This window comes from Doryrhamphus excisus, linkage group LG15 (genome assembly GCF_037039965.1).
Source record: "Doryrhamphus excisus strain RoL-2023G ecotype Guam linkage group LG15, RoL_Dexc_Guam_v1.1, whole genome shotgun sequence".
Taxonomy (NCBI): Eukaryota; Metazoa; Chordata; class Actinopteri; order Syngnathiformes; family Syngnathidae; genus Doryrhamphus; species Doryrhamphus excisus.
Window position 1 is genome coordinate 8,076,471 of NC_136371.1, and position 12,940 is coordinate 8,089,410.

The 12,940-nt window shown below is 41.6% G+C and overlaps 1 protein-coding gene across 3 annotated transcripts in view; it reads left to right on the forward strand.

Annotated features, from left to right (window-relative positions):
• Positions 1 to 12,940, forward strand: part of LOC131104090 (gamma-aminobutyric acid receptor subunit beta-3-like) — a 51,666-nt gene that overhangs the window by 17,433 nt on the left and 21,293 nt on the right. For 2 of the 3 annotated variants that reach the window (XM_058050872.2, XM_058050873.2), the window contains exons 2-4: positions 1,479 to 1,529; positions 3,551 to 3,642; positions 3,763 to 3,830. In XM_058050872.2, coding sequence (XP_057906855.2) covers positions 1,479 to 1,529; positions 3,551 to 3,642; positions 3,763 to 3,830 — 211 coding nt within the window. Of the gene's footprint in view, positions 1 to 1,478; positions 1,530 to 3,101; positions 3,473 to 3,550; positions 3,643 to 3,762; positions 3,831 to 12,940 lie in introns of those variants that run through there. The other variant, XM_058050874.2, reaches the window with a different exon arrangement.

Below are 12,940 nucleotides of genomic sequence, written 5' to 3' on the forward strand. Positions count from 1 at the left end.
GGAGTTTGCATGTTCTCCCTGTGCATGCGTGGGTTTTCTCCGGGTACTCCGGTTTCCTCCCACATTCCAAAAACATGCTAGGTTAATTGGCGACTCCAAATTGTCCATAGGTATGAATGTGAGTATGAATGGTTGTTTGTCTATATGTGCCCTGTGATTGGCTGGCGACCAGTCCAGGGTGTACCCCGCCTCTCGCCCGAAGACAGCTGGGATAGGCTCCAGCACCCCCGCGACCCTCGTGAGGATAAGCGGTAGAAAATGAACGAATGAATGAATGTATTCATTTAACAAACTTAAGAACTCACACATAAGCATCCACAGTCTTTGCTCAGTTCTTTGTTGATGCACATTTGGCAGCAACTCTGCCTTAAGTATTTTGGGATACACTGCCACAAGTTTGGTACACCTATCTTTTGGGCAGTTTTCCCATTCCTCTTTGCAGTATCTCTGAAGGCCTATCAGGTTGGATGGGAAGCGTCGATGTCCTGCTACCCCAGTACTTTCACAAGGATCATAGTCCTGCTGAAAGATGAACCGTCACACAGTCTGAGGCCAAAAGTGCTCTGGAGCAGGCTTTCATTCCAGGATGGCACTGAATGGAAAATGGTCTTTCACTCGTATGTCGCTATTTCACCTCTGAGGCACTCAAAGTTCTTTGACACTGTCAACACATGACGGAGGATCAAACCCTCAACCTTCAGGTTGCAGGATGACCACGGTACCTGAGCCATTGCTGCATGCGTCTTCTATCCTGGGTAGTCTATTAATTGCTGCCACTGTACAGCGACCTGGGAAAAAAAGCTGTGTGAGTTGCAGTATAAATGCAAGTTATTTCCCCCAGAGAATAATTAAAACATTATCAGTAACTTTATGACAGGATGTTTTTTTAATATGTGTAACATACCATCATTTTCTGTGGTTCCAGTCTAATTGCCATGTATTTCATTGAGCCCTTAAAGGTTACTTTTGCTTTGATGAATTACCACTGATCCCATCATTTGTCAGTTGCAGGGAAGAAGTCAATAGCACCCATCGTTTCAGTAATTTATGGGTCTCTTAAATGTCTACAGCACCCCCCCTGATGAAGATCTCATCCAGACAATTGCCATCAGAGGATAGCCGAGTTCCATTGACTGCATTTTGTTGTGTGAAATGTCGTCCAGCAAAAATATGGAAATGAGTGGAAGTTTTCTGCAAGCAGGAGGTTGTGTTCAGCACCACGCCACTCTTGAACAGCTCCTGTAGAATGTTCTGTGAAGAAGAGGTCTTGCGTACATGGTTTAGTTTTAGATCTTCTTTTGCTACAGGATCCTGAAAAAAACATGATCTCCTTAGCTTTAGTTCAACTCACAAAATTCACAATATGCGCATTTATAATTGAACATTCTCCCACTTTTTAACATACATCTGCATATACAGAATATATATATTCAACGAATTGCCCCTGCCAACTCACTGTCATTGCCATTTTCTTTCAGGAATGCTGTTGACGGAAACAAGAAGTTGTTCGCAATCTACGACACAAGCAGGTGAGCAGGTTCTTCCAACCCACCCTAGTGGTACCATGGAATTCCACACCACCACTTCGCCACTCTACATGAGTCATCAACATTGACCTATCGATCACAAGCATCAAGGTTGATTAATGGGACCCCCTTGACAGCCTCGGGTCACAACCATCCTTTTGAGAAAATATATTGCCGCAAATCCTGTGGCGAAAAAAGTCAACAAGTGGGCCCTGTAGAATTGTTATCAGTTTTGTTGAATTGAGAGGGTTTGGCGATATTTCACAGTTGCCTTGATCAAAACGTGTTCTTTTAAGCGCTTGGTTTGACATAAAGGTCAATGGGGAAAAAAGCAGGGTCCAATTGAAAAAAAAATGATGCTTTGTAAGAAATGTAGTTTCTGACTTCATGGCAGGAACGCCCCTGTTGCAGCAACTTATAGGCATTTCAGTGTGTCAGTGTTGAGCTCCATCTCTCATGTGAACCGAGGGTGGGCGATACTGTACATTTTGGTATCGATGCGATACCAAGTGCATTGTTATTGCCGATACCGATACTGATACTGATACTTTTGACTTGGAATTTTTCAATGCCATGAAATAATTTTCCAATTCTTGCCTTAATTAGCATAAAGTATCTATACAATTTGAACAATGTAGCACAAAGGCAAATGAATAGTCTAATCATGTGAAAATGATTACAGAATGAGGAGTAGATATTGATTTAAAACACATCTCTATGGAAACTATAAGCATGACAAGGCGGAAGGCTATTTTCTTGCAATATATGCTTCAGCACTCATTCCTCATCCATGATGGCAATGGCATCAGTGAGCTTTTACCTCAGGGTTTTGACTCAATTCACCTAATTCACCTCTTAATACCATCACATCAATATGATACAAATTGCAATATAAAGTGCAATTTCTAGTGGTGATGACGACCATAGAATCTCTAAACAACTCCAAACCTCTACACTTTCATCTGGAGCAGTCCAGGATCGATATTTATGTCCTACCATGACAAGAATCTAAAATGTAAAGGAAATGCATTGCATTCCTCACTCACTTTTAAGCACTGGTATGGAAGACTTCCACTTAAAGTGCCAAACACACTGAAATATATAAATATGAATAGCAACACACATATTTGTTCATATACATACTGTAACACATATAAACGCCTGCTAGCTGGCCCTGTGAGGCGAATCTGAAATGCAGACATTGGGTCAACATTTCTACTTTATAACCCTAAAGGTACTGCAGATGATGTTGACATGGCAACACAGAGAAGCTGAAATCTGATAGGGCAATGTATATACGCTCCTTGAAGCAGCGGAGTAAAGAGACATGTTAAATAAAGCTTTGGAATAAATTAATATAGTTTTATGTTACAAATACTGGACTTTAAGTTGCTATATATACGACTGGATGTAACAATATAAACAACATGACAACAAAACACATAGATATTACTGAGAAATAGTGTTCCAATCACACTCGTATCGATCCGATACTGATACTAATTTGGTATGCGTACTATCGACACTCGGATCGATCCGCCCCCCTCGGTTCCCTGTCTCATGAGAACAAGCCGAGTGCCTTCACCACCAGCAGCAGCAGTGGCAGCCTCATCATCCACCCTCCTCATCAATATGCGCTCCTGAATGCTCCATGCTCCTGCACAGTCGGGGACGGCACCAGAACCAGTGCTGGACCGCAATGCCAGCCCCTATTTCACGTCAGCCGTTGACTGAAGACAACCTGCTCCTTTTCTCTAGCCGACTTTTCTCATGGATAATCAATGGGTTTTGACTCTGATTTGAAAGCGGACGACTGTTGATTAAGGAGCTCTTTTTGCTGCTGCTGCTGCTGCCGTGATTGTAAACATGTTGGCTACGCACAAGGCTCGTCAATTGCGCGTCTTGTCCGCACTGGTGGTCGGCTCCATAGTGTGTTGCGCCAAAAGGTGAGCGCTCCCGCCGTGCCGTTAAGTCAAGGTTATTGGCCAAGCTGACAAGGTGATCTTCTCGTTTTGTCATTTCAGCGTCAACGAGCCGGGCAACATGTCTTTCGTGAAGGAGACGGTGGATAAACTCCTCAAGGGGTACGATATTCGACTGAGGCCAGACTTTGGAGGTATTCGCCCATCAATAATCCTCCCCAGCAGCTTGATTTTTGGCGCCATCACTGTGTTGTGGTCAGGTGTAGAGGTGTAGACCTACATGCATAAATAATGTGCTGTTTAACCTCTTCCAGGGGCTCCAGTAGCAGTAGGGATGAGTATAGACGTGGCCAGCATAGACATGGTGTCTGAAGTCAACATGGTGAGTGGATTTACATCACAAATCCTGCTTGCTTGTTTTTACATAAAAATGAAGGCTTCCCCACCTTGCTTATACGGTAATTGTGAGAAGCGCTGCTGTAGTTGTGTGTGACGGTGTGGCAGGATTGTCAGGAAGGGGAATCTAAATGTGGCATCCTGGAGTCATACTGAAAAAGTATACTGCTGTGCCTCGGTGTCTAGAATTTAGCTGCGGTGTCGTCCATATGTAGGTGGCATCTCGTGGTGCAACAAAATAAAAACACAACACTTCCACCGCAAGTTAACGCACCACACAAATGGACAACTAGGCGTAACTGTTATTTCCAAATGTTGGGCTAAATGTTGGGAGAAACCGTACCCCAGGCTACCCAGCATACCTTGCGGCAGGAATGCATGGGTGTTTTTTCAGCATGGGTATTGCACATAGATATTTGTTTGTATACCCACATGGTGCAGTAGGTTGGATGTTTTTTTCTAGACGCTGCAGATTGCATCTGACTACACTCAAGTGTGCCACGATAGCAAGTCATGTTGCCAGCCTCAGTTTCCATGGTTAAAAAAAAGGAATTTGGAAAGCCCAGTAGGTCGGATATAGACGGTTGGTGGGTCTGATGTGGCCCGTGACCTGCAGTTTGTCAACCATTGGTTTATATCTCCTTTTAAAAAAAAAATCAAAAATACGCAATGCACTTGAATGTCTCATCAGCGCATGTTGCAGTGCTTGAAAGGAGGAAGACAGGAGACAGATCAATGCTCTGTGTGTGTTCCATAAAGAAATAAACCACTCACACACACATAATAAAGATGAGTAAAGCATTCCCTGGCTGCAATCTGTCTATGCTGTCCTGACTCTGAAAGATGCTTTGTTTTTTTGACTGTGAGGTGCCCCGTTTGTCCTTATGATAATCGAGACATGGCAATAGTGGCAATAGTTTTGGTCGAAAACTGAATCCAACAAATACTGAGGTTCCACTGTCATACATTTTGGTCTTTTGTCACCATCTGTGTTTTAAGGCACGGAAATTCTGGTCAGTTGTTCCAAAAGTCTGTTTGCAGGGTTTAGATAGAAATCCATTTGCATGTTGACCTCCAGTTTCTGTCAGAGCGTCACTGTGTGGACTTTGAGTGTTCTCCTCGTCTATGTGTGGGATTAAATAGAAAATGAATTCATGAATGTGTTCAAGTATGACATACATGAGTACCGACAAACCATTCCCTTTTCCTCAATATCATATTGATATTATATCTTCCACTTTTGGAAAACAGTCCTACGTGGAGCAAGTTTGATGGTGACGAGCATGTAAATGTTATTAACCTTTGTAATGAGCAGCCAGCAGGAACCTTAGCTCCTTATTGGTTCTACTTGTTAACCTCTTAAGACAGAGTTAACAATGTCCAGGAGAGTTCTCCCAGGAGGTCCACTGAACTTCAGACTGGCTTCTCTGACACATGAAACCGGCATAATAACAACAAAATAACAAAAAAAAAAGTATATATACTGGATGTGCCTAAAACATTAGCAGACAATGACCTAAATTGCATCAGAAATGTGCTTGCACAATCTCGCAAATCGACTGGGTTTGCAGACACCTATTTTAAGATTTCTAGCAGGGAATGAAAGACATGCTCAAGCAAAATTGGTTCAAGTCCAGGCTGAGAAAATAACATTATGTTCATCACTACCAAGTTACAAAAGCGGTTGCATATGTAGGATGATGTAGATAGATCCAGGTACTGTAGATAGAGAAAAGCACATGAGATCATCCAGTTTACCATGAGAGAGATTGTTTGTTTGTTGTGTGGTGCGTCCAAGAGGGATGCATTTGTGGGTGGCTGTTGATCAATGATTACTTCACCAGGTGATTTCTGGCTTGGACCTTCCAATTCCCTCAGCAACTTCTGCATTTAGCAAGATTACATTTATGTGCCACTATGTTTTTACGATAAAGAGCATTTCTGTTTCTGTTATTAGATTCAGTCGATACGTCATTATACATCATGAAGGTCCACAGTCAACATTACCCTGCTCTGGCTTCTGAATTATGAGGATTTGTCCAGTAAATAACTGAACTGCTCATCATCAAATTGAGACACGCAAAGGTTTCACTTACTTTTTATAGTGTAATAACGACGCTTATGGCTTCATTGTTATAGGAGTTGCATCATTGCTATCATTTATTGTGACACTTCCTCTTCAATTACATGCTCAATTCAGCGCTGCCAAATTGCTATCATTTAAAGCACATTCCCTTGGTGAAAAATCACGTTCTTGCAATAAATTGGGTGAAGGTTCATCAGAGGGAAATGAATAATGACTGTGACAGTGTCATGCTTTATCCAGCCGCAGCAGAGTCACAACTCCCAGGGCTTTTTGGGGAGCAAAGCCTTTCCAAATAGTCACCCCTCCTGCATTCATTTCTGTACAATTCCAGCCATTGAAGCCACTTCACCAACCGAGCGCTGCAGCACCCCACAGGCACAATTGGCAAAACAGTTTAGAAAGTTGAAGGATTGTTGAAACAAGTACTGCTTGCTGTGCCAGAAATTAGGTCTCAATTTGAATATGAAAGTTTGGAAATGAAGACACCTTGTGGTCGAAGCAAAGTTGAAACTAAAGTCAGAGAATTAAGTTAATTATGTGTGTACTGTACTTGCTGAGGTGTTAAAACTTCAGTCAGACAACACGGAAGTCAAGAATTTCATCCATCAGCATGCATCATTTTGCAAGAGTTCACAGTTGTATTTCCTTGGATTTGTGGTTCCCTCCAAAACGGTCTGTTTTAATTTATACCACCAATGCCCGCCTACGGCTACGGCCACTCCGCTGTGATTGATCACACTCCCAAACTACTTCTTGACTACTGCGAACAACACTTTCTAATTTAGTGGGTATGAGAGTTGATAATAAATGAATAAAGTCTAAGAGCTAATGGAAAAGAGCTACTGGCAGCTCATGAACTACTGGCTGGAGACCCCTGACTTATTGTGTCTGAACTCAAAGACACTGCTGGTGGTTCTCCAACCTCGCCTGCCATTGTCGGACACACTTTGTCAGAAGCACCGCTGGTGCCGTGAAGCTCAGGAGAACCAGGATGAGAGGGCGCTGCGTCCACCTTGCCTCCCTGAGCAGGAGCACTCATTTGCATGTTGCATGTTGTTGCATGCCTGAAAAGCCTGCAAAAAAAGGATAACATACGACTGGCCACAACATTCTGATTACTTCACAATCACTACCTCATTTTGTTCCATCAAAGAGTGTACAAATATCAGAACCAGCTCTCAGTATGATGCAATGCAATCTGGGTAAAACACTGCAAATTACAAAAATGACCATGTGGTTATGCAAATGCATGTTGTGGACTTTAGTATACCTTCGGAACTGGACCGAGGGCATGTATTCTCTTGACACAATTTTTTTTTTAAAAAGTGTCCTTTTTTAACAAAATGAATTTTGCTGGTCAGCATGTAGGTTAAAAGTTTAAGAAATGTAAGCAAGGGAAAGCTGTTCGTAAATATTTATTGAAACAGAAAACAGCACAGTGAATAAGCATCTGGCACCTCCAACTGGTAGGGCAGGTTTTTCCGCTGCCTCCTGCGTCTTTATGTGGGGGTGGGGGGGCAAGCTCCTCAACCAGCAGATGCTAAAGGGGCCTGGAAGTGGCGCACTAATTACCTTCGAGGTTTGTTTGTGGCATGCCCGAGGCCTCTGCTGATGAGCAACACATACGGGGGACAAGATCAGAGTCAGGCAGAATAGATTAGAGGAAGCTGCTGAGGCAGTGATTACTGAAGGCGAAGAAGTCCATGTCCTCAACGTGCTTGTTTTGAATATTAGTATTTAAGAATATGTGCACTATCAGCACGTCCTGCAAAATACTGTATATATTATATAGTAAGTCCTGATATCATAATATCCATATCGTGGAACCTATAAGGTGGAAATCTGTGTTGGTAGCTTTGTTCAGATTTCGAATGGTAATTCTTGAAGGAAATTCAATGCACCCGCTCCAAGCTGAAACTGAAGCATACATTTACTCGTTGGCTTTGCTAGTTGACAGGCAACATTTTAAGAAACATTGTAACATCCTCAATTGTTACATGTGTGAGATAAGTTAATCACTTTAATATGAATTAATTCCGAATTGTATGCAGTCTTTACATCCACAAAGCAGTATGCAGAAACTACAGCTATCAATTTCCACAAAACGACATGGAGCAGGAAAAAAGGACACAAAAACCTGACATGAATATATATCATGGTTTCATTGAGTGGACTCTTATTAACTGTAATTTGCAATGGAAGTTATTATTGATGTGCTGTTTGCAAAACACACACACAGTTTCTGATACACAGATAATATTGCCCAAGTAGAGGAACTTTGGAAATCCCAAAACAATCTTTTTCTTTTGTGTTCACCTCCATCATGCGTGTTATTTAGCATGGGAAGCGCCTCAAACGCCTAGTGTTGTGTTCTGAACACACACCACTTTAAAAACCAAAAAGCTAGGCTATAGATATGTGTCTAAATTACTTCATGTGAATAAGATCAGATTTAAAAATATCGCTGTGTCCAATCATCACAAATGTTATCACTGACATCTGATTTGTGAGTGTAAGGTTTTATTTGCCACTATTTTACATGAGCTGATTGAACCCTGCAAAAAACAAGTTTTGAGTGCACCTCAACTTTAAATTTGGACTCCCTGGTGAGGTTTTTTGTCAGCAGGTTTGGAGAAAGTGTCATATATTTTTCAATCCTAGTGAATTCTGCTGACTCACCAGCCAGTCAAAATAATGCAGAATTAACTGGAAAATTCAAAAGATTTTATCCCACAAAGAGATTTCATTCAGTTTTATCTTTTGGGTACTGTCTGGATACCTCCTCCAAATGTCGTAACTGGGTTGCGCCAAGCTGAACTACCAGTATATGCTATTTTACGAGGTATCACAACCTCTCATCCCGTCACGAGCACCTCCAGTTTTAGGGGGAATTCATTTACAGACCCTCATGTGGGCAAACGGTCAGCACTGAGTTGCACGAACAGGCTGAACAAGCGAGTCATCCCACGACTGTACGTGGGCGTAAGAGAGACAGAGAAAACATTTATCATGGAGCGTTGAAAAGATCCGTCTTCCTCCAAATGTTCCTGCTGCCTGTTTGTTTTTTTTCCCTCCCAGCTGTTATTCATGCCCCCTGACTTTTACTTGTTTTTGGTGCATACAGTTTCAGAGAATAAGCTCACACATTAGTAAGGTAACGACTGGATGGCTGTTCTGCATATGCACTAACTGTGTCACCCTCATTATCTTGTATCGGTCTTGCAGTGATGCTAAATATCTTTTCTGTGCAGTGTGGCTTCATTTTCCCGTATGTCTTTTATCCACCATACTGTTTCTTGACTGATGGAATGTAATTGGCCTCAAGAGGCAGCAGGCCGTAGGATGAAGTAATGACAACAAAGACTTAGAATAAGTGAAAGTAGGTGCCTCCTGATTGGTGTTAACCTAGTGAAAGGGCTCATGATCACCCCGCATCTCACATGTACTAAGAGCATCGGTAATGCATGTAATTGGCAGTTTTACAGGGAAATCCTCTCTCTGATAGAAGCTTCCAGAAAAATGGACTGAGAGAGAGATAATAAACATAATCACTAAACATAATCGAAGCTCCATTCAGGTTGTCAGTTAATGTTTCTCAGTTCAACTGAAGACACATATTTGTGTTTTGTATGGCTCATCATCTATTATCATCTATTATGATGCTTTATTTCTTCTCGTTTGGCTTGTTTTGCCACCAGTAATATGACCAGCACAGAAATGGGAGAAATCTCAGGCGTACTTTTTTCAATTGGTTTTCAGAAGGGTTGGGCGATACGAACCTTCGCATATATCATATTTTTGGGATGTATCATGATATGATGATAAAAAAAATAAATTGAGCAGTGTCTAGTATAAAAAGCTACAAACCTTAAGCTGTGTGATTATATACATCTGTCTCAAATTGTAAAATGGTCCCAAGTATAGACAACCGGCGATTACAGCGGCACCTCCCATGCAAGCTCCCTGCACAATGACAGCAGTCCGGCCACAGTGAGGAGGAAATACCGCTGTAGCTACGGAGCCGAATATCCAATGTCCAAACTGAAACTAACTTTAACATGGTACACGGCAGACTAGCCACATGGAGGTGTTGCGTTTTCTTCTTGTGGATGGCGGAGTTCAGTGGCAACCAGCTTTTAGCTTTATTACCCCACTTACCATTTTGGAGTGTGGCCCAGAGTTACGAACGTTATATGGCAACCGGATAGGCCTAAAATAAATTTCACGGTTAGCATATCGTCCAATATAAGTCTTGTTGTGTTATTAATACATTGCATGAATCCAACTGTGTTTGTAACAGAGTTTTATTTTTAAAAGTCCCTCTAAGCACCCGTTAGTGTGGAAACTGGGACCCGGAAGTCATTGTTTCCCACCTCTATCGCTGAATCACGGCTTCAAAATAACTCACAATCGAGCCAAAGAAAGTGCTAACACTTTGATAAAAAAATGTGAGAAACGCTCCTGACTTATACATAACACATAGGAAAACACAAAGGTGGTGTCTGTGTAGATTTCTGCTCATCCCTTCTGCCTCATAAGCAACTCAACAATAACAAGTAATCAGTCAAGGTGATGTTAAATGTATGTTAAATGTATGCATGTATTCCTTTCATTTGTCATTTATATGCATTTTTTATTGTTTTCTGCATGTAAAACTAACATCGTAAAGCTATAAAAACTGTTTTCTGTTCACATTTTTGGGTGTACGGAAGAAATTCATTGGAATTGCATTATTTCTTCAGGGAAAAATTTAGTCTGACCTTCTAGAACGGATTAATGACGCTAACCAAGGTTCCACTGTACTCCCATATTTCATGTGAGCAGCCTGCTCGTCCTTGTCACGCTCCCTCTCCTGCAGGGCAGTACGTTTCGCATGAGACTCAGCGGGTTGGTTGCCCAGGACCTCGTGTGTGTGTGTGTGTGTGTGTGTGATTGTACTCCAAAATTATTCCATTCCAGTATTTCCCAATTGTTATCCAAATACAATTTTGTCTAGGAGCTATAAATGTTGTGATGAGGCATTGGGCGGAGCTTAGCCTTTATTGGATGTTGGTCGATGTAATTTGGACACTTTCCATCAGTTTGTTTCATTACTCATACTTAAGCAGATGTTTCTCAGACATATTTGGATGTAACTTATGATGCTCTATCTAAAAATTTAATTTGCCGTCATATGAGACTGTCTGACACCAATATTTATACATTCATTAAACGGCAGTATGGGACAGAGCCTTGAGGGACCCAAGTCAAGATAAAACAGGATGTAATTGAAGGAAAATAATAAGCCAAATAATAAAGGGAAGTGTCACGTTGTCACTTCTTATTAAAAAAAACTTGTTTCCTTGCTGTGTCCTCCTTAGGTTGTTATGAAGCAATCCATCATGGAATATTAGACGGTTAGGAAATTATCCCATATACTGAAAGCAGATACCATCATTTAGAAGTACATGCCCAATTCAATCACGGAGGGACCTGGCTATTTTTACCCTTCTGTAGCACCAGCAAGTGGTGGCAGGAACCCACTGAGGGAATCCCACACACATTGGGCCTCAGGGACATCCCAAGGGAACGCACTGAAATTACATTGAAGTGACTCAAATTGCTTTAGTGAATGTGGGTTCATACGCAGTACATGGTGGTTACATATCATATCATCGTTTTTCACTCCTGCACCATGAATGGCAAGTTGAGGCAGAGAGGGAAAAAAAAGCAGCAAGTCGTAGCTGTGTCCATGTATTTTTCATGTCTCTGCGGCACTGATGCTTATCAGAAGTAGTGATTTATTTTCCTGCGTATTGATGCATTTTCTTCTTCTGTTCTGGAATGATCACAACTGGCACTTGCTGAAGATGGGAAGCATATGCAATGTGGTAAAACATGTTATGAGCCAGTAGTATCCAAGCAATTTAAGTGAGATATATTTTGCCATAAATCCTACTCATTTTAGATCAAAGGGTGAGTTTCATATGATTCATGAATAGAAACACTACTGTTATTCATTTGGAGGTTGCTATTAATGAGAATGAATCACTGTTGGTTGATTACGTTACAGATAACTGTTAAAATATGGTCTTTCATGATATAGCAGCCAGGATGATAGTAGAGGGAAAGATTACATTAAATATGGCAGAATTCTCACAAATGAATGCCTGGGTGGAATAATTGAAAAATTGAGTCTAATCATCTGCACTGGTCACTTGCATGAAATTATTATAACAAATTCATCCTTAGCATAGAAAATTTCATCCCAACTTGCAGGGCAGTTACGACATAGCGCTCCACATTACAAATTCATTTTGATTGTATCCATGCAAGATTGATGAGGATCTCTCAGACGCATGTTTGTACAGACTACACAGTTAAATTAAATTATTCATGTCTTATGGGGGATACTTGCGCTAGCTGGACTGCCCACCTGCTGACACTGGTGGGAAATGGTAACACAAACCCAAAGCATGATATCCCTCAGGGGAAAGATAGGGAGGGGTGTTAGGCAGTGTCATTCGCACAGATTGATGGAGGGTAAAGTTATGGTAATAATGGAGGAAACAAATCAACAGCACTATACAGCAAATTTAATTCCCAGAGCTTAGTGTGATCTACCCACTAATAGCAAGTGTAACCTTTTCCGATCCTGGAAGCTCCTGGTGGATTATTACTTTCTGGAACCGCTGTAATCTACATAGTAAAGAGATACTGTAATGACATTTGGTGAATTGTCATTGTTTTAACGTTCCACCTGTTTCACACTTGTGAAAAAGATGCAGGCACCTTGTTCCATTTTGTGGAAATGTGTTGAAGTAAAACCTCCATGCATCCATCCATCTATTTTCTTGCGCTTATCTGGGTCTGGGTAGTGGGGGCTCAGTCAGGAAATCCAGACTTTACGGTCTATGGCCATCCCTTCCAGTTCCACCGGGGTGATATTGAAGCGTTCCTAGGCCAGCTGTGAGACATAATCCCCTCAGTGTGTCCTAGGTCTGCCCTGGGACCTCCTCCCAGGGAGGATG